This window comes from Cetorhinus maximus, chromosome 6, assembly GCF_964194155.1.
Source record: "Cetorhinus maximus chromosome 6, sCetMax3.hap1.1, whole genome shotgun sequence".
NCBI classification, from domain to species: domain Eukaryota; kingdom Metazoa; phylum Chordata; class Chondrichthyes; order Lamniformes; family Cetorhinidae; genus Cetorhinus; species Cetorhinus maximus.
This window is the reverse complement of record NC_135884.1, coordinates 64,829,665-64,852,589: the sequence shown is the minus strand read 5'-3', so window position 1 is coordinate 64,852,589 and position 22,925 is coordinate 64,829,665. Positions and strand designations below refer to the sequence as shown.

Here is a 22,925-nt window from a genome sequence, read left to right as displayed (position 1 = left end):
ACATCAGCTGCAGAACTGCACTCCAACACAATCTGTAATCTCATGGCCCAGCATATCCCTCACTTTACCATTACCATCAAGCCAGGAGATCAACCCTGGTTCAATGAAGAGTGCAGGGGGGCATGCCAGGAGCATCATCAGACATACCTAAAAATGAGGTGTCAACCTGGTGAAGCTATAACACAGGACTACTTGCGTGCAAACATCGTAAGCAGCAAGTGATAGACAAGAGCTAAGTGACCAACGGATCAGATCTAAGCTCTGCAGTCCTGTAACATCCAGTCGTGAATGGTGGTGGACAATTAAACAACTTACTCGAGGGGGGAGTTCCACAAATATCCCCATCCTCAATGATGGGAGAGCCCAGCACATCGGTGCAAAAACTAAGGCTGAAGCATTTGCTACCATCTTCAGCCAGAAGTGCTGAGTGGATGATCCAGCTCAGCCTCCTCAGGATGTCTCAGCATCACAGATGCCAGTCCTTAGCCAATTCGATTTGCTCCACGTGATATCAAGAAACAGCTGAAGACACTGGACACTGCAAAGGCTATGGGCCCTGACAATATTCCAGCAATAGTACTGAAGACTTGTGCTCCAGAACTTGCCACACCCTTAGCCAAGCTGTTCCAGTACAGCTACAACACTCGCATCTACTTGGCTATGTGGAAAATTGCCCAGGACAACCAAAAGCAGGACAAATCCAATTTAGCCAATTACCGCCCCATCAGTCTACTCTCGATCATCAATAAAGTAATGGAAGGAGTCATCAACAATGCTATCAAGCGGCACTTGCTTAGCAATAACCTGCTCACTGACGCCCAGTTTGGGTTCCGCCAGGGCCACTCAACTCCTGACCTCATTACAGCCTTGGTTCAAACATGGACAAAAGAGCTGAACTCCCAAGGTGAGGTGAGGGTGACTGCTCTTGACATCAAGGTAGCATTTGGCCGAGTGTGGCATCAAGGGGCCCTAGCAAAACTGGAGTCCATGGGAATTAGGGGGAAAACTCTCCACTGGTTGGAGTCATACCTAGCAAAAAGGATGGTTGTAGTTGTTGAAGGGTCAGTCATCTCAGCTCCAGGGCATCACTGCAGGAGTTCTTCAGGGTAGTGTCCTAGGCCCAACCATCTTCAGCTGCTTCATCAATGACCTTCCTTCCAACATAAGGTCAGGAGTGGGGATGTTTGCACAATGTTCAGCACCATTTGCAACTCCTCAAATGCTGAAGCAGTCCATGTCTATATGCAGCAAGATTTGGACAATATCCAGGGTTGGGCTGACAAGTGGCAGTAATATTAGCACCACACAAGTGCCATGTCACGAGAGAGAATCCAACCATTGCCCCTTGACATGCAATGGCATTACCATCACTGAATCCCCCACTATCAACATCCAGGGGGTTACCATTGACCAGAAACTGAACTGGACTAGCCATATAAATACTGTGGCTACAAGAGGTCAGGGACTAGGAATCGTGCGACGAGTAACTCACCTCCTGATTCCCCAAAGCCTGCCAACCATCTACAAGGCACAATTCAGGAATGTGATGGAATACTCTCAACTTGCATGGATGAGTGCAGCTCCCACAACACTCAAGAAGCTTGACACCATCCAGGACAAAGCAGCCCACTTGATTGGCACCACATCCACAAACACTCCCTCCCACCACCACCGATGCACAGTTGCAGCAGTGTGTTCCATCTAAAAGATGCACTGCAGGGATTCACCAAGGCTTCTTAGACAGCACCTTCCAAACCCACGACCACTACCATCTAGAAGGGCAGCAGATTGATGGGAACATCACCAACTGGAAGCTCCCCTCCAAGCCACATACCATCCTGACTTGGAAATATATCGCCGTTCCTTCACGGTCGCTGGGTCAAAATCCTGGAACTCCCTTCCTAACAGCACTGTGGGTGTACCTACACCACATAGACTGCAGCGATTCAAGAAGGCAGCTCGCCACCACTTTCTCAAGGGCAACTAGGGATGGGAAATAATTCCTGGCCCAGCCAGCGAAGTCCACATCCCGTGTATGAATAAATAAAAAACTGGTTTCATGACGTCTTGCAACCAATTTTTGGCCTTCTCACCATATTGTCCATTCACACTACCCAACACACCAAACACACTGCACGCCAGCGGGCACAGATAATTCCACCCTCGTATTTTAAACTTAAATAAGGGCAACTATGTGGGCGTGAAAACTGAGCTATCTGAAGAGAACTGGGATACTAGGCTAGGCGATGAATTGATAGAGAAGCAGTGGCAGACATTTAAGGGGATATTTCAGAATACTCAGGTTAAGTATATTCCTACTATAAAGAAAAATTCCAACGGGAGGACCCACCATCCATGGTTAACTAAAGAAGTTAGGGAAAACATCAAACTTAAAGAAATAGCATAGAACTGTGCAAAGATGAGTGGCAGGTCAGGTGATTGGTCAGAGTATAAAGAAAGGCAGAGAATGACTGAAAGTTTAATCAGGAGAAAGAAATTAGAGAATGAGAGGAAGATAGCTAGAAACATAAAAACAGGTAGCAAGGGTTTCTACAGGTATTTAAACAGGAAAAGAGTAGGTGAAGCAAGTGTTGGTCCTGAGAATGAGACTGAGAATGGCGAATTAACAGTAGATAATACAAAAATGGCGGATGAAATGAACAAATATTTTGCTTCGGTTTTCACTATAGAGAAAACAAAAAAATTCCAGTAATAGCTGTAAATCAGGGGGTGGGTGGAGGGACAAGAGGAACTTGGTGAAATTACAATCACTGGACAACTGGTACTGAGCAAACTGATAGAGTTGCGGACTGTCAAATCTCTGAGTCCTGATGGACTTCATCCTAGGGTCTTAAAAGAGGTGGCTAATGAGGTAGTAGATGCATTGGTGTTAATTTTGCAAACTTCGCTAGATTCTGGAAAGGTTCCATCAAACTGCAAATATAACCGCTCTATTCAAGAAGGGAGGGAGGCAGAAAGCAGGAAACTACAGGCCAGTTAGCCTGATGCCTGTCATGGGGAAGGTGTTAAGAGTCGATCATTAAGGAGGTTATAGCTGGGCACTTAGAAAGATTCAAGGTAATCGGGAAGGGTCAGCATGGTTTTATGAAAGGGAAATCATGTTTATCCAACTTATCAGAGTTCTTTGAAGGAGTAACATGTGGGGTGGATAAAGGGGAGCCTGTAGACGTACCGTACTTGGATTTCCATAAGGCATTTGATAAGGTGCCACATCAAAGGTTATGATGGAAAATAAAAGCTCATGGTGTAGGGGGTAACATATTAGCCTGGATAGAAGATTGGCTGGCTGGCAAATAACAGACAGTATGCATAGATGGGTCGTTGTCTGACTGGCAGGGTGTAACTACTGGACTGCTGCAGGGGCATCAACTTATTACAATTTACATCAATGGCTTAGATGAATGGAGTGAAGACATGGTAACTAAGTTTGCAGACAACACAAAGATAGGTAGAAAAGTATGTTGTGAAGAAGACATAAGGAGTTTTCAGACAGATATTGATAGGTTGAGTGTACAGGCAAAAAACTGGCAGACGGAGTATAACATGGGAAAATGTGAAGTTGTTCACTTTGGCAGGAAGGATAAAAATGCAGAGTATTACTTAATTGGAGAACAACTGCAGAATTCTGAGGTGCAGAGGGATCGAGGCATTCTCGTGCAAGAGTCACAAAAGGTTACTACGCAGGTACAGCATCTAATCAAGAAGACTAATGGAATGCTATCCTTCATTACAAGAGGAATTGAACATAAAAGTAAGAATGTTATGCTTCAGTTATACAGGGCACTGGTGAGACCACATCTCGATTACGGCAGTTTTGGTCCTCTTATTTAAGGAAGGATGTAAATGCATTGGAGGTAGTTCAGAGGAGGTTTACTAGATTGATACCTGGAATGAGTGGGTTGCCTTACGAAGATAGGTTGGACATGGCTGGGCTTGTTTTGTATGGAGTTTAGAACAGTGAGGGGTGACTGGTCTTGACCTCAAGAGAAACACATTGTTATATGTTGTAGGTCTGATTGACTGTAGGCCAGGAGAACGCAGTCATCAGCGAAAAGTTGTTCACGGATGAGCTTTTCTCCTGTCTGGGTGTGAGCCTGAAGACGCCTAAAGTTCAAAAAACCTCCATCAGTCCGGAAACGTACATAAACTCCCTCCTGAAGATCTTCTGTTGCCTGTTTCACTATCATGATGAAGAAGATGGTTAATAAAGTCGGGCCAGCACATGTCCGTGCTTCACACCATTGGAGATAACAAAGGGATTCAAGAGGTCTCTGCTGTGCTTGATTTGTCCGTGCTGATATACATGAAGTTGCTCTACCATGGCCAGGGACTTGGGTGGGCATCCAAGTTTTTCAAGGATTTTCCAGAGTTCATCTCTGCTCACAGAAGTATTGTAAACAATGAGGAAGATAGCAATGGACTTCAAGAGGACACAGCCTGGTGGAATGCTTAGACACTTAGCAAATGAAATTCAACACAGAAAGTGTGAGGTGATACATTTGAGTAGGAAGATTTTAAAAAGACAAAGAAGCCCAATGGTACAATTTAAAAGTAGGTACAAGAACCGAGAGACCTGAGAGGGCTTGAGCACAAATCTTTAAAGGTGGCAGAGCAGGTTAACAAAGGAGTTAAAGTGTATAGAGGGTTTGGGTCTCGTTAATAAAATCACGGAATACAAAAAAGGACAATTATGCTAAACCCATATACAACACTACTTTGCAACCAGTTGGAGAATTGTGTCCAATTCTGGGCACCACACTTTAGAAAGGATGTGAAGGCATTGGAGAGGGTACAGAAGAGATTTACAGGGATGAGGGATTACAGCTACTGGATAGACCTGGAAAAGTTTAAGTTGTCCTCCTTGTAGCAGAGAAGGCTGAGACGAGATTTCATAGAGGTGTTCAAAACATTAGAGTAAATAAAGAGAAACTGCTTCCAGTGATCTTATGGGTAGATAACCAGTGGGCACAGATTTGTGTGATTGGCAAAAGAACCAGAGGCAACATGAAAAAAACCTTCTTTATACAACAAATGGCTATGGTTTGAAATGTACTGCCTGATAGGGTGGTGGATACAGATGTAATGATAGATTTCAAAAGAGAACTGGATAGGTAACTGAAGGACGAACGTTTGCAAAGACATGGGGAATGAACGGGCGAGTGGAACTAACTGAATGGTGCTTCAAAAGAGTGGTCACACACTCGATGGCCCGAATGCTCTACTTCTGCGCATTCATACTCTGTGATTTTTTGTTCAATGATCGAAAATATGATTCTGCTCTAATATTTCTAACAAATAGAAAATCTGAGCGCAACTGTCAAACCTATAACAGGCCCTCAAGCCCACTAGCTTTATTCTGAAGTGTCAGGTCACTGTTAAAACTGATTTAGCTAACATGTGACAAATTTACACTCTATTTAATTTACTGGGTTTATGATTCCTTCTGGCCACTCTGTCATCACAATTACACTTCCTTCAATTTAATTAACAGTTACAAAAATGAAACAAATCACCAATCAAGCAGTCAGCTGGGAGCAGGGTGATAGAGTTAGAAAGGTGCAGAACATAGCTCATAAGATTACTATACTGCTCTGAGGAAAAGGAAAACAATTACAGGTTCAGTAAACAATTTGATAACATCTGTAACATTGGGGATACAACTAGTGTAGGTAGCCTATTGAAAATGATGCCTGTCTTTTTTGGGTTTACTGATGCTTTGTTGCTCGTGCTTCTGTTCTGGCAGGACTGGCTTGTGTCCCCAAAAGACCACGTGAAAGAAATTACCTAATTCCACATAAAATGGCACAGCAGACAGAACAGAAAGGGAGCTCTCTTGCAAATCACTGACCAAAGCAACCTAGAAAAGCAGTATTAAAACCACAGAAAAGTTGGAAAGAAGTATAAAGGTAATGCAGGTAGAACTTTGTAACCCAAAGGGTAATACACTTGTGAAGTTACCAGGAAAACCAATGATATGGAAAATACAAATGGACTCAAAAGACATTAGATATATTTCTGCAGCATGAAAGGATTGCAGAATATATTAACAATGCACATATGAGGGGCTAAGATTAATGAGAAAGGAAGACTTTTGTTAGACATAACATATTTTCTCTGGTCCCAAGTTCCACTCCAGAGACTTGAGCGCAAAAATTTAGGCTGACACTCCAGTGCAGTACTGAGGGAGTGCTGGACTGCCAGAGATGCAGTCTTTCGGATGAGATGTTAAACTGAGGCCCCATCTGTTCTCTCAACTGGGCGTAAAAGATCCCATAGCACTATTTCAAAGAGGAGCAGGGGAATTATTTCTAGTGTCCTTGCTAATACTCATCTCTCAATCAACATCACTGGAATATATTATCTGGCCATTATCACATTGCTGTTTGTGGGACTTTGCTGCACACAAATTGCTCCCACATTTCCTACATTACAATAGTAACACTTCAAAAGTACTTCACTGACTGTAAAGCACTTTGGGACTTTCTGAAATCATGAAAAACACTATAAAAATGCAAGTCTTTCTTTTCTTTCTTTGCAGTAAATTTCATCTGCCATGCATCTTCTCATTTCACCAGTCTGTCTATGGTCTTATTGAAATTTACCTACTTTCCTCATCAACGTTTACTACATTGTCAGGTTTAGTGGCATCTGCAAACTTTGAGTTGTACCCCATACCCAAAGTCCAGGTCATCAATATATATCGAAATTAGCAGTGGACCCAATTCTGATCCCTGGGGTACACCATTATACAATGCCCTTCAGTCCGAAAAACAGGTGAGCTTTATTATTTGGGTTTTATGCATGACATGAACACTCATTTGCAAATCACTGGAAGGGCCTCTTATATTCAGATTCACAGGAATATAAATTCTAGTAAATAGAAACAAAAATTGCTGAAAATACACAGCAGGTCCTTTAGTATCTCTACAGAGAATAGGTCTGTTAAACTGGAGGAAATATCTGTTCATCCAGTACTGGATGTCAGGCAAGGAGTCTTATAACTTAGAGACAGTTGGAGGGGTGAAGGGAGGTGGTGGTGTGGTAGAGCTGCACACGTGGTAACTGACACTGTGTTTACGGATATCGCCAAGGGGGAGCATGCAGATGAGGAACAGAAGGGAGCTGAAGATAGATCTTTGGGGGTTACTAGAGGTAATGGTGTGGCAGCTGGAAGAGAAGCCATAACAGATGATTCCCTGGCTATGGCTGGATATATAAGAATGCAACCTGTTAAGTGCAGTCCCTCACAACTGGACAACAGTGGAAAGGCATTGGAAGAGGATGGTGTGGTCAATCGTGTCAAAGGCTGCAGTTCAAGAAGGACAAGGAGGTATGGTTTACGTGTATCACAGTCACAGGGGATGTCATTTGTGACTTTAATAAGAGCAGTTTCGGTATCATGGCGGTCAGCCAGTCCTTTGAAGAGGTAAAAGTCAAGGAACATTAGCATATGCTCAAACTGTAAAATAACAACCACACAACATAACAGTGCCACAAGGGTTTAAATCACTCAGATTAAATCTTCTGGTCCAATTGTCATTGTTTTCTCCTTTCCTAAAGGCTGAAAACAAGATTGGACTCGGCTGATGCCCTTCCTCCTCCCCCAGCCCCCACTCCAAATCCCCAGTGAGTGATCATCTGTTGCTATAGTCACCTGAAGAATAGCTGCTTGTCAGCTGTGGAGTGGTATTCTAGTGCCACTACACCCACATGAAGCACCCATAGTGCAGGTAGTGTTGAGACCAGTTAGCTCAACAAAGACCAAGAACTGAACCTGAGACATTGCCTGCTGTACAAAGCTCCAATAAATACATCATTGTTTGCTTAAACATAAAACAGACTGTGGCAAAGAGCTGGGCAAACAGAATATTGCACCCTCTGTCCATCACTGTCTCTATTTTTCCTGACGCAACTAAATGGCTTGGCCACTTCAGAAGGCAGTTAACAAATCAACCACATTCATATGGGAGTGGAGTCACAGATCGGTGAGGCTGGATAAAGGGCTCAAAGGGCTATTTGGGTTTTATTTAACAACTGTGAGGAAATCAATATTTTCAACTTAATTTGTATATTTTTGAGGCAGACCCTACCTCAAAACAGAAACTTAATTGAAAATGAAACTGAAAGGGAAGCAGAAAAGGTAAACACAGAAATGAAACTGAACTTCCCAGTCTCTAAGGAAATCAGGAGCAAGCTGAGGTTGGGAAATCTAAATTAAACCTTGCTGAAAAATATAAAATGACACAGATCAGTCCAAGCAGCAGTTGTTGAGTCTAGTCGTGCTGTACAAGCTGAAGAAGGCTGAAGGTGACAGTCCAGATACAGAAGCTGAGAATAAGAGTAAGAAACAGCTACAGCTGTTTCTGTTACTGGAAGATAACACTGGTAGGTCTACCCCATCCAGACCAAGTTGAGCAAGTTTTGCAGATGTATGCCATCTGTGGTGAAGACCATGCCCTTTGGGACACACATTAATAGAACACTGCTGTCGGCTGGGGATCAGACTTGCTCCTCCTTGTGAGGAAGATGGAGGGTGAAGGACTTTGTGACTCACTGTGATCACTAAAATCTGAGTGGACTGTTAAGCCAATTTGTAAGATCTGTCTTAGTTGTATCTGCCATTTAACCTGCAATTTATAGTTTATATTCAACTTCAATTTGCCTGTTAATTCACGTTTACCTCATGTTAGTTCTGGATGTTGGAGTATAGGATAGATAGTATTTAGTATTTGCTTTGTTGACTCTTGTGAAGTAAAAATTCTTCGGTTGCACCATGGAATCTTGTGGCTTCACTTTCTTAGTAAATAACTGGAATTTTGTATTTCTTCTGTTTTAAAAATAGTTACTGGTCTCTACCGGGATCGTAATCAACAATCCAACAGCTTTGGGGTCACATTTACCTAATTTTTTTTTTAATGAGTTCAAAACTAATCCAACTGCCATGGCGGTGAATGAACTCTCAAACTCTGGATTATTAGTCTAGGTCTTTGGATGACTAGTCTAGGCACATAATCACTACAGTAATGTATTGGGTGAATGCCCTTTATAATTGGATATATTACTAACAGATAAAGTCACTCTTTATCATCGTATGGACACACTAGCTGGCTTATTGTTAACACTGACATCATATCATGGAAATGGCCTTGTTTGTAACCAAATTTGAGAGTTTTGGATACATCGGGAACATACCATGCAACATTTGTAGGACTGGTTTTACTAGTGTAGCCTCCGGCTTGAAAATTCACACAGAAAATGATGACTTAAATGTTAAAACAAAAAAATGTATTTTTCCCCCAACCTCATTATCGTGTCTTTTTATCTTCCAGTCTTCAGTTCCGATGAAGGGTACAAACATGAAAGCATCATTGACCTTTAGATACTGACTAACCACCTGCGTATTTCCAGATAACAATGACAGTGAAACAAATCTAGCATAGCGAGCTTGTCAGGGCTTTCAAGCTCACAGCTAAAAGGTAACTGGGAGGTTAAGTGCATCAGATATTGCCCCTTTACTTTTCGCACCTGGGCTTTAAGTTATTTCATAGTGTTGGGAGGAAAGCTTCCTCTATCTTAAGTATGAAAGTCCTGTGTAAAATTAATTTTTACGCAGGAGAGCGGGCTAGCGTGAGGGGTGAGGAACATCTCACAGATACAGTGGGCTGCTTTTCCGATATTGTAGCAGAGAAGGAGCTTTACTCCAGAAATCACACAAGCTACTCTGGAACTGAGTGTGCTTGATCCTGACAAGTGCATGAAGTAGGAAGTAATCTATTTCCCATGGTTAGCATTCCTCACTTTGATTAAGCAAAGTTTCTCCAAAAGCTGTTTGGAAAAAGTATAGCAACATTATGAGCTACACCACACTGTTTGCACCAGTCTGTTGTACCTCAGCCCTTCATCCTCCAAGACCATATTATCCATTAGCCATTGACCGAAAAGAAAGACTTTCTCTTTTGGTGAGGATAAAGGTTGGGTCATCAGATCGAAGCCTGCAATGTGGCACGAGGTGATCTGTCTCACAACAGTAATTCATGGGGTGGTCATTGTACTGTACCTTCGGAGACTTTCTTTCTTATCTTCCTGTATCAAGCAGCTGTCGAGATGCCTGTTAATGTTATTTTCAGGAATAGCAACCGCACAGACTGGACAATTCACTGACAAAAGAAAGAAAAAAGATTATACAGTATAGTGCAGTAGGTTCTTCCATCCTCATAAAGCAACAGTGGTTTTTATCTAGTATGGTTATGGTACATTTTGATCGCACTGTAATGTTGCCATGCACAACAGATAGGAAGAGTGATTACAGGTGTTCGGGATAGAGCGAGGTAAGCAGGGGTGGTAACCCTTCTTGCTTGGAGCGGAGTTGGGTTGGGTTGCGATCTTTCCAGTAGATACAGGGGGGCTCCCACCTCTCCTTTTGTGTTACCTTGCCCCTGCCCAGGTGTGCGCTGCGGTCCTCATGGGACAATGCTCTCATCATACAACTATCCAAGAAATAGTCCCAAGCTGTTTTGGTGCCTCTTCATATGTAGACAGCTGTTCAACATCAATCATTCCCAGTAGTATACATCCTCTAGGTCATGACTAGCTGTGTACAAGGGGTAGGGGGGATTTCTGCATACCAAGAGTATTCATCTTTCCACACTACAGCAAAAACTGCTGGGATGTATATTGTGGGGACCAGATAGGGGTCCATGACAATTTGAATTACACTGTTACAACCTCAAGGATGCTCCGCAAAATCATTTCTGATCTGCATACCATGCTCACCTGTCAGCCTTGGCTCAGTTGTAGAACTCTTGCCTTTGAGTCAGAAGATTGTGGGTTGAAGTCCCACTCCAGAGGATTAAATATAAACTCTACGTTGATATTTCAGTACAATACTGAGAGAGTGCTACACTGTCGGGATGTGCCATTTGCCCTCTTCAGGTGAACATAAAAGGTGCTAAGGCACTATGAAAAGTACAGCAAGAGAGCTCTCCCAACATCATGGACAATTCTTATCCATCAACCAACACTGCTAAAAGTTACATGGCTATATATTTCATTGCTCTTTGTAGGAGCTTCCTGTGCCCAAACTGGCTTACCGCATTTTCTACACTAAAACAGCGTCTACACTTCATAAGTAATTCCTTCCTCATTCGTCCTTCGAGGCGAAGATGACCATGTTCATCATCTGGGGTCTTTGGTAGGGTTCCATTATGACTGCTAAGGCTGATCTACACCCAGAAAGTTCTACTGCAAATGGACAGGATACCGCAGGTGACAAATTTGGATAAGTTGCTGGCTCGGGATTTCCTCTCCTTGTATTTTCTCTGTGCCTCTGATATGCACTTGCTTTCAAAGCAGACCACACCATTTTTTACTTGGTTGCATCAGGTGCAATAATCCTGGCGAACTTCTCCCAGGGCTCGAAGTCAATATCAAAACTCATAAGAGAAGCCTTCAAAGTATGGTTGTAGCACTTCCTTTGGCCGCCAAGAGAGCACACCCCAGAATCAAGCTCTCCTTAGAAGATTTGCTATGGTGAGCAGGTGTCAGGCATTCTGGCTACATGACTATCTCAATATGGTGTGGATGCTTGACATGCCAGCTCAAGTGAACACCTCAGCGTTGTTTTGATGTCCTGCCATCTGATTTTCAGAAGTTACCGAAGGCAATTCAAGTGAAAGTGGTTGAGCTTTTTGGCATGACGCTGGTACACAGTCCAAGTATCACATGTGTAAAGCATAACGGACAGGACTATTGTTCTATAGACTTTCAGTTTGGTAGGCAGACTTGCTCCTCTTCATTCCCAGACTGATAATTGAAGTCTGCCAAAGGCTGTGCTTGCTTTGGCAATTCTTGTGTGTGTCTCGTCGTCAATACAAACAGCCTGAGAGAAGTGTGCTGCCGAGATAAGTGAACTCATCCACTGCCGACAGGTTCTGGTCCTTGGGCTCAAGATAGGGCTTCCCTAGAGCAGGCTGATATTTCGGTTTTCTTCACGCTGATCATAAGGCCAAAGCTGTTGTTTGCATTGGAGAACGAGCCCATGCTACATTGCAAAAGTAACTAATTGCTTGTAAAGCGCTTTGCACATGTTAAAGGTGCTATATAAATGCAGATCCTTTCCTTCTTTCACCAAGATGTCTGCCATCTCCCCAAAGTTTGAGGAGAGCCGGGGAGATGCACCTTGGTTGCCAGATATACAGAAGGAACAAAATGAAGTTTGGAGACAAACCTTCACAACCACATGTCAAAAATACAAGATGAGTAACTCAAAATTTCAAACCACCATTCCACCCTTCCTTAATGGACAAATGTTAGAGAGATTTCAATCAATCAACTCATATACAACTTTCTGGCCCTTCCCCTCAATGAAACTATTTTGAACAATACACCACTCAATTTAAAAAAAATTTATTTATAGGATGTGGGCATTGCTGGCTAGGCCAGCATTTATTGTCCATCCCTAACTGCCCTCAAGAAGGTGGTGGTGAGCTGCCTTCTTGAACCAGTACAGGCTATGCTTTAATTTCAATACAAGCTTTTTTTTCCTCCACGATTATCATTTATCTTTCCTTTCCTGAAAATGATAACTCATACTTCAAAGGGTGCTAGCATCCAGTGGTACCAAGGGCCTCACATAATGCAGTGCCAACACACCTTCCTAAAATGAGCCTGGACGCTGAGTGTTATTAGGTTATTCCACCATGACTGAGCTAAACTTTAACTAATTTCTCCCCATCTACACACCTACAGTTTCCAGCCGCTGTCAACAGACAGTAAACTGGAGCAGAAGCCCTAGGAAATATTCCCTTCCCTGAGAATACTGAGGTTAGTTTTAGTGTCCCCATTGCCCAGCTGAGAGCGGTTCAGTGCAGGCTGGGAATTGCACCTCGGACTTTCCTTGTTTGTATGGTTCAATTCCAGACTATGTGGTTAATTTACCCACTGAGCCACCAAGGAAACTAATTTACAACTCAATGGTGACTTATGAATCACACAGCACAGGTAACCATTCAGCCTATCGTGCCTGTGCCAGCTCATGGATGAGCTATCCAATTAGTCCCACTCCTCTGCCCGTTACACATAGCACTGCAATTATTTTCCTTTCCCAGTATATAGCCAATTCCCTTTTAAAAGTAACTACTAAATCTACTTCCACCACCCTTTCAGGCAGTGCATTTTAGATCATAATAATTAGCTGTGTAAGTGCATTCTCATTTCTTCCCTAGTTCTTTTGCCAATTATCTTGAATCTGTGCCCTCTGGTTACTGATCCTACTGCCAATGGAAATAACTTTTCTTTATTTACTTTCTTTTTATTCTTTCATGGAATGTTGGCATTGCTGTCCAGGCCAGCATTTGTTGCCCTAATTGCCCTTGAACTGAGTGGCTTGCTGGGCCATGTTAGAGGGCAGTTAAGAGTCAACCACATCGCTGTGGGTCTGGAATCACATGTAGGTCAAGCCAGGTAAGGACGACAGATTTCCTTCTCTAAAGGGCATTAGTGACCCTGAAGGGTTTTTATAACAATCAACGATAGTTGGCATGGTCACCATTACTGAAACCAGCTCCATAATTCCGGATTTATTAATTGAAATTAAATTCCACCAGCTGCTGTGGTGGGATTTGAACCTATGTCCCCAGAGAATTAGTCTGGGCCTTTGGATTACTAGTCCAGTGACATTACCGTTACACTACCACCAAAAGAAACTCCATTAAAATCTTCAAAATTTTGAAAACCTCCCCCAACGTTCACTGCTCTAAGGAATACTATCTTCTTTAATCTTTCCACAAAACTGAAACACCTAATCCACTACTAGAAGTAGTTGTAGAAACATGATAATGAATTGTATTAATTAGCAATTGGGTGATGCTAACTGCAGATTTACACCATTTTAAATAGCTACAATCTATATCAAAGATTTTTTAAAAATGAACATTCACCTTTCACTATTTCCTTTAATCCAGAAGTTGAAGGCTGTTCTGTAACATCAGTGCCCCTCTGCACTCGGTGTGCCAAGCAATTAGGTGCAGCAGTAATCAATTTTGAGCAAGTGCCATTCTGTTCCTCATGGCATTGTTTCTCTATTGACCTTCCCACTGATGGTCTCATGGGTGTGGAGGAAGGGCTCCGAGATAGGAAGCTGTCCATAAATGTCATCTCCTGCTTCATCTTAGCACGAGCTTTGGAACCATGCAAATGTTTCTTGTCAGATACATCTGTTCGTGTTGCCTGAGGTGAGATTGGAGGAGGCTGCAAATCGCACTTCACCAGCTGATCTCTGTGGAAGTCAAAATGAAAAGATGATTAATGTGACTAGGAAGCTGAGTAGTGCAATAAGAAAAAGATGCTGGAAAAATTCAGAAAGTCTGACAGCATCTGTAGAGAGAGAACCAGAGTTAACTTTTTGAGTCCGTATGACTCTTCTTCAGAGCTTGGTTTCTCTCTCCACAGATGCTGTCGGACCTGAGCTTTTCCAGAATTTTTCAGTTTTTATTTCAGATTTCCAGCATCCGCAGTATTATGCTTTTAGCTGAGTAGTGCAGTTGGCCACACACTGGTCTTACTCATCTCAGACCTTGAGTCTAATGCAGCCCAGCTGAGCAAGATTAATACCACCAAAAGAAAAGTGAGGAATAAAAAAAAATACTATTTTGCTTTATCAACACTCATCTCTCTAGCAGATTATCTCTCTCATCATAACATCTAATTGTATGAGTAATCACAATATCTAGTTACTCTGCAGGGTAGATAATTCCAAGCATTTATCATGCTGAACAATTATATCTGCTGTAAATTTACCTTTCATTAGTTTCTATTGGTCCTGCTAAAACAGGAATCATTTTAGGCCTGTAGGATTTTGTATCACACCTTGTGGTTCATTAACTTTCAAAAACAGTGTCAACTGTATGTCTAAACTTATTAGGAAATTCCAGGAGCGCCTCTGCAATAAACCTCATCCCCAGCTATTATTTTGAAAATCAATTCTCAGGAGAATAGCTTTGAATGAAACTTTTAAACCCATGTATTAGAATAGATTCAGCAAGAACAAATAAGGTTCAAATATGAAAAATGTGCATTTTTAAAAGTTTACATGTTTAACATCTATTCATAATTCCTAAATAGGGAATGGTGCCCAAATTTGCACACGATATTAGAATAAAGGACCCAGTAAATACTTCTGAGGATCAAAAGAGTCCACAATAGAAAGGGCAACATCAGGAGCAAATGGGATTCAATTTCTGTAAATGTGAGGTGATATATTTCATTGAGAAAAGATGAAAGAGGAAAAGTTGGGTAAGATGGAGCAGCAGAAGGAATTTGTGGTTCAGGATCACAAAACATTGAAAGCACATTGGATAAAACAAAAATGGAATACCAGGTTTTATGGCAAGAATATAAATATAGAATATAAAGTCTAAATGCAATGGTGAATTTATTTAAAACCTTAGTTAGCCCACAGTTTGAAGAGTGTGTAGTTTTGGACTCCTACAGGAAGGATGTTGAGGCAATAGAGAGGTTATATTATAGATTCAAAAGGATGCTCCTGATATGAGGAAATACAATTACAAAGAAAAACTTCAAAAAAACTGGAACTCATTTCATTATAACAAAAGAGATTTAATGGCAAGTTGTTTATAATTATGCAGGAATGGGGCAGGGTAGATAGATTCTAATGATTGAGAGGTGTAGAACAAGGGGACATTTATGCATGACTAAATGTAAGAGATTTGGAAGAGATTTGTGAGGCTTCACCATCTAACCTCACAAGAGGAAGCTTAACCTGGATGCGTCTGAAACAAATGCCAGAATTGAGGATTTCCAGCAATTGACCTCTTCACTGCTCCAGAAAACAACCAGCTTCTCAAATTCTGTCCCAAAATAAGATCAATATTAACTTAAATGATCAACATTCTCCATTTCCATCTCCCTCATGAACACAGGGGAGTTTCTTTGCATTTTTCCATCGCGTTCTTAAATTTCACACTTAATTCAGAAACATCAAATATGGCAATCCTGATTCTATTAACCTGATTCTATTTCTTGATTAAAACAAGGCTTTCACCATTTTTCCCTCACACACAATTTCTTCCCAAAGAGAGAGATCTCATCACAATTGTTGAATTCTCCACCCCAATCCAGCCATGCCCCATTTGATAACTTGGCATCGAAAGGCAATACTTGATCTAGCAAGATTTTTCACCTCACACTGTGGGTAGCTAACTCAGTTTGGCCTAGATACAAATACAACAGTATGCTTTAGCTATTTTAATCCACCCAATCAAATGATCCAAATCCAAACAACAGTTTTTTTTTTAAAATGCTGCTATTTTCAAATTTTATTTGAACTTAGATTGGCACCATTCTCCATCAGGTCCATGCTGCCAACATTTTAGAGAACAGCCACTTACATCCAATAAGCAGACTAATGACAACTGTCCTCTACAGTGTCGAACATGTGGTCCTGGGAATTGACAAAGCATGCAGTTTGTGAATTCCCTTGAAAGTAAACACAAAGGTTGGACTTTAAAAGGTTATTGTTAGATCCTGTGGATCCTCGTCGCCAGTTTGTTATGAGAGGTGGCTGAGTTGATACTATTGATAAGAGTTGGTCAGCAGACACATCTTGGGTGGAAACTTCTTGTTTATTTACAAAGGTACTCAAGCAGCAACTACACATGTGCTTTCACTTCAAACTCTATCTCTACACTCCAACTACCACGAGGTAACCTGTGCTACACTTAGGTACTAAAGATGTGATCTTCCATAAACATTCTTCTTAAAAGGTATGTTACACATTAAACAAAACCATAATTACCACATCCCTCCCTCTTTACTCAGATATACATTTTATATTTACAAGTACGATTTTCTCAAGACAGCAAAATATTTACACTGGTAAGTAATTTACAAATTCAGCCTTTCTGGGAGTTTCCTTAGGTATGTCGAGCGTCTCAGCTCTATAACTTCCGATGCTTTGTCAGGAACCTCCTTTTCTGGAGTTGCTTGAACATCAGGTACTTCGGTGGGCATCTGCAGTTGTATTCTCAACTCTTAAAGGAACATCAGACATGTCTGTACTGGGTTGAGTACTCTCAACAGGAAACGCTGACCCGGTAGTGAAAACTGATGGAATCAATTCTTGGTGATTTATTTCTCTCTTCCTTAGATGATCCACATGTCTCCATATGAATCGGCCTTCCGCCTCCATGTGGTAAGAAAGAGATCCAGTCACTGCACTTATTTCACCCGGAAGCCACTTTGGTCCTTCTCCAAAGTTCTTCATGTATACCATCTCTCCCCCTGTAAATTTCCTCTGACATCTATGCCAGTCATGTCTAGTTTTCTGGCTTCCCTGACTCCTTTCCACCTTCCCCTCTAAATTGGGCATTATTAAGCTCAATCTCGTCCTGAGACAGCATTTCATCAATAACTCCACAGGTGTGACACCTCTTATTGTGTGAGGGTGGGTCCTATAATGGAAAAGAAAGCGTGCTAGCTTGGTTGCTAAGGAATCTTCAGTTAGTTTCTTCATGCCGGCTTTGAATGTTTGAACCGCCCTTTCAGTCAGTTCATTTGAGGAAGGGTGGCACGGTGAAGTTTTTACATGAGTAATACCATTGAGGCTGATAAACCGCTGAAACTCAGCACTTGTAAATGCCGTGCCGTTATCAGAAATGGCTATTTCTGGTGGTCCGTTAATGGCAAAACTTTGACATAGCTTCTCAATTGTAGCAGAAAATGTTGGTGACTTCACCTCATAAGTCCATCCATTTTGAGTGGGCATCGACAATGAGCAGGAACATTGACTACGTGGGACCTTTCATGGGAACAATGTGTAACCGCACCCATGGTCTTCCTGGCCACTCCCAAGGGTGTAACGGAGCTCTTGAAGGCAACTTTTGCAGTTGCTGACATTGCACACAATTCTTCACTAAACTCTCCATTTCACCATCCAACCCTACCACCATTGGTAGGTCTTCATTCGGGATATTCCCGGATGTGCGTTGTGTAGTTCAATTAGAAGTGACACCCTTCTCTTTGGAGGTACTATCACTTGTGCTCCCCACAATAAGATGCCATCCTGGCTGGTTATTTCATGTCTTCTGTTAAAGTACGGTTTCATTTCATTAGATACAGGCTCTTGTGACCAACCATGAAGTACTTGTTCTCGTACTTGAGTTAAGACTGGGTCCCAACTTGTCCAGTCTCTGATCTGCCGTGCGCATGCTGGGGAGGAATCTAATAAATTTAACAATAAAACAAGTTCCTGTGGAACTGGGACATCCTCATCATTTTCTTGTAAAGGCAAACAACTAAGTGCATCGGCGTTTGCAATTTGACTTCCAGGTCTAGGTACAAAAGTGTGCTCATATGCTGCCAGGATTAAAGCCCATCATTGTATTCTTCCCGAGGCTATGGGTAGTATAGCCTTGTCCTTGCTGAACAATTCTAGCAATGGCTTGTGGTCTGAAACGATTGTAAAATGGCGGCTGTGTACGTGAAATTTCTTGACACCAAAGGTGTCTTTTTCTATCTGCAAGTATCCCTTTTCCACTGTGGTGAACATTCTTGATACATAACCTATAGGCCTTTCCGTGCCATCATCCAACCGATGGGAAAGCACTGCTCCCACTCGGTACGGAGATGTGTCACACGTCAACACCAATTCTTTCTTCTGGTCATCATGTACTAATAGGTTGGACGAGTGCAACAATTGATTCACCATTATGAAAGCTTCTTTTTAGGGCGCCTTCCAAAACCAACGTTGGTTCTTTTTGAGTAGGACAGCCAGTTCTGTAGACAAATTGGGTAAGAACCATTCATAATAATTGATCATTCCTAGGAGTGATTTGAGCTCTGAGGTGCTCTTTGGCACAGGTGCCTCTCTTATAGCTCTCACTTTCTACTGAACTGGGTGGAGGTCCTGTGAATCTATCCAGTGACCCAAATAGATTACCTCCCTTGCTTGGAATGTGCACTTTACTTTTTTTAAACATACTCCAGCTTTCAAAAAACGTTTTAAGGCCTCTTGTAAGTCTGCCAAATGCTCCTCTTTAGTTAATCCTGTCACCAAAACATTGTCTACATAGACTACAACCTGGGTCAGTCCCTGCAGTAAACTTTCAATTGTTCTCTGGAAGGTGGTACAAGCTGAGGAGATGCTGAAAGGCAATCAAGTATATTGGTACAACCCTTTGTGGGTATTAACTGTGACAAATTCCTGGGAGGGATTATCTAACTCTAGTTTGTTGATATGCATGACTCATATCAAGCTTCGTGCAGGCGGTTCCACCTGCCAGCTTGGCATACAAATCTTCAATTTTTGTATGGGGTGTCTGTCTAGCTTAGCTACTTTATAAACCCTCAATTTGTAGCCACCACAAATTTGGACACTTTGGTTGGGTTTAAGGACGGGGTCTATGGGCGCTGCCCATTCTGAGAACTGCACAGGTTATTTAACGCTCAGTTTTTCTGGTCTGTTCAGTTTGGTGTCGACTTTTTCTCGCAGTGCATAAGGTACTGGTCTTGCCTTCATGAATTGGGGGGTTGCCTCTGGGTCCACATGAATTTTTGCCTGCAGCCCCTGAATCTTCCCAAGTTCATCCTTGAAGACTGTGGAGTACTTTCGAAGTAGCTCTGGTAACCCACTTGCTCTCAACTGGAAAATTTCAGCCCATTCTAACTTAATCTCCTTTAGCCAGTTTCACCCCTGGAGGTTTGGCCCTTCTCTTGCTACCACCGTCAAGGGTAGCTTTGCTAATTGGCTTCCATAATGGACAGTTATTCTTTTATGCCTCTGATTTGAATGTCTTCACCCGCGTATGTTTTTAATTAGGCAGTTGTTTCTTCTAAATTTAACTGATGTTCCCCATTGTTCAAATATCTGAAGAGAGGGAGAGGGAGAGGCAGTGGCATAGTGGTAATGTCACTGGACTGGTAATCCAGAGGCCTAAGGTAATGCTCTGGGGCCAGGTTTCGAACCCCACCACAGCCAATTTGAATTTGGGAATTTGAATTCAACAAATATCTGGAATTGTAAAAACCAATCTGGTTCACTAATATCCTTTAGGGAAGGAAATCTGCCATCCTTACCTCGTCTGGCCTACCTGTGACTCCAGACCCACAGTAATGTGGTTGACTCTTAAAAATGCCCTCTGACAAGGGCAATTAGGGATGCTCACATCCCACGAACGAATAAATAAAAAGGTATGGTCCCCAATTACTGTAGTGGAAGCTCCTGTGTCCACTTCCATTCTAATAGGTCTACCATTCACTTTCACTGTTACAAATAGTGGTTCTGTCTTTCCAACCTTCAAATTAAATAACACGCAAATATATGAATTTATCATATCAGGCTCTGCTATGTTGGAGATCTCACTGGGTTTTTTCCTTTGTTTAAAAGCCTGCTTGACTCTTTCCTTGCACTGTCACATTATATGTCCTTTCTGTGACAATAATAAAATTCTATTTTTTTTAAACTACCAATTGTTAAAAGACTGCTTGTTTCCGCTTCTATTGAAACTATTCCTTGTTTTCACTGCTACGTCATTTTTTTTCTCATTTCCCGGCTGTTTCCCACTTCTCGGCAGAGTCTTGCATTTTCGCGCCCTTTTTGGCTGGGGTTTCCTGCCCGATGTGGAGGACGGCGCCATTTTGCACGCCCTGTATGGCTTTTGAATCTCTTATTGCGCATTCCATGGCCAGTGTTATCTCTAGCGCCTTCTTAAAATTCAAATTCGCTTTGGATAAGAACCTCATCTAAATCGTACCCTCATTCACATCGCACATTAAACAATCTCTGAGCAGGTCATTTAGAGATGTACCAAACTCACAATGTTCCGTTAACTGCTTCAAACTTGCCACATAGGATGCAACTGTCTCCCCCGGGGCTCTATTGCTCGAGTTAAACCTGAACCATTGCATTGTTACTGAGGGCTATGATTGAAAATGACCCTTCACGAGGTCCACCAATTCATCAAAATCTTTCGAATCTGGCACTGGGTGCCGTCAAACTTTGAATCAAGCCATAGGTTTTATTCCCACATGTACTTAAGAGGATCGTTCGCCTCTTCTCTTCCCCCGTAATCTCGTTCACTTGGAAAAAAAACGTGAGCCATTCAATATAATGAGACCAATCATCTGGGGCTGGATAGAAAGGATCAATTCTTCCGAATTACAGCATTCTGGGAGGGAAATACTTCTTCGATTTTAACGGAACATCCACTTACAATTACAGTGTGAGGTACAGTGCCAATTTCGTTTCACTTGATTTCTTCTGTTAAACATGTTTTATCCTCATCGCCAGTTTGTTGTGAAAGGTGGCCGAGTTGGTACTATTGATAGAGTTGATCACCGGACATTTCTTGAGTGGAAACTTGTTTATTTACAAAGGTACTACAACCACACGTGCTTTCACTTCTAACTGTATCGCTACACTGTAACTACTAACTACTGAGGTAGCCCGCGCTACACTCCTTTTGGGTACTGAAGGTCATGTGATCTTCCTTAACAAACATTCTTCTTAAAGGTACATTACACATTAAATAAAACCATAATTACCACAGTTATGTTTTAAAATAGTCTCTAACTTAAGTTGAAACAAAATGTTCTAGATAGGAGGATAGAGGTCATATTAAACCTTTGCATATGTGATCCGGTTGACATGATGACCCAAACCAAAACCAATTTAAAATCAAGTGAAAGTTTTCAGACCTTGACACCGAAAAGGGGGCAGCTGCTTTTTGGAAATGGACATAGAGACACAGGAGAGAGACAAAGGCAGCTACTGCTGTGGAGAGTATGGTGAACTGTTCTTGTGTTAACAAAAAAAGCAGAATGCTTGTAAAAGTTGCTTTTCAATTCAAAAGGAAGGGGACACAACTAACTGAACTTTTGGAGATTTAAGGAACACGGAGTCACCAAGTCGGGCCTTGTTGGTAAAAGTCAGTTCTGGAATACTCAGGCTGAGTGAAATGATTTTCAAAGGACCCTGAAAGATTCGACCTGGCGAGGCAGGGAGAACTGAGCTTCCTAGAAAGCTGTGGGTAACTTGGAACTTAATCTTGTATTGCTACACCTCTGTCAGAAGTGCAATGCACAGAAAAATGAGTTGTAAGATGTATCTAGATTGTGTTAATTAGTTAGTTTTCTTTGGTTTGGTGTATTGGTTGCTTTTTAAGTAATGTTTGATTTATGTTGCGTTTATGTTATGAAATTTTGTCCTTTAGTTATTTCCTTCAGCCGCTGGGAAATATGTCTTTTTTTAAAAAGTTATCTGTCTTTATGGGGGTCATAACATATTTTGACAAGAAACCAACTCCTATGGGGTTCTCAGCCAGAAGCTGGTGACTGAAAAAGGTTTAAATATCCCTTTGAAGCAACACTCAAACAAGCTCCATGCCCTGCTGTTCCAAATATATATGATCTGTCTACATTTGGTCTATTGGGAGCCAATCTAGGGGCCAGAAATCTGACATCCTGGTGCGTGAAAGCTGGCAAGCTTTAAACTGATGTATGGAGTAGCATCCCATGTTAGAATAGGATGGGGCAGGTAAATTCAATCGTTACTTTCAAAAGAGAATTGGTAAAAAATTTGCAGAGCGATGGGAAAAGGGCGGGCGGTGGGGCTAGTTGGGTAATTCTATCAAAGAGGCACGATGAGTCGAATGGGCTCCTTCCATCCAGTATCATTCTATGATTCTATCCAAGATTGGATGTCAGGCAAACTGCCTTAAGGACAAACCTAACTGGAAACTTGAATGTTCATGCACTTCAGCTTATTTTTAGCCCCTTACCAATGTGTTCCGATTTCACAACAAACACAGTGTGGGGCTTGGAGTGTGCCCTGTATTTATTAATCCAACTCGCAACTGGACAAGTGCAGAGTTATGAATTTAGCTGAGGGA

General features: G+C 41.9%; 1 protein-coding gene across 1 annotated transcript in view; it reads right to left on the bottom strand.

Moving 5' to 3' along the window:
* rad18 (RAD18 E3 ubiquitin protein ligase) overlaps positions 1-22,925 on the bottom strand; it is a 277,327-nt gene that overhangs the window by 188,940 nt on the left and 65,462 nt on the right. The window contains exons 5-6 of the mRNA XM_078542926.1: positions 13,959-14,296; positions 10,079-10,178 (exon numbers count right to left, since the gene is read on the bottom strand). Coding sequence (XP_078399052.1) covers positions 10,079-10,178; positions 13,959-14,296 — 438 coding nt within the window. The remainder of the gene's footprint in view (positions 1-10,078; positions 10,179-13,958; positions 14,297-22,925) is intronic.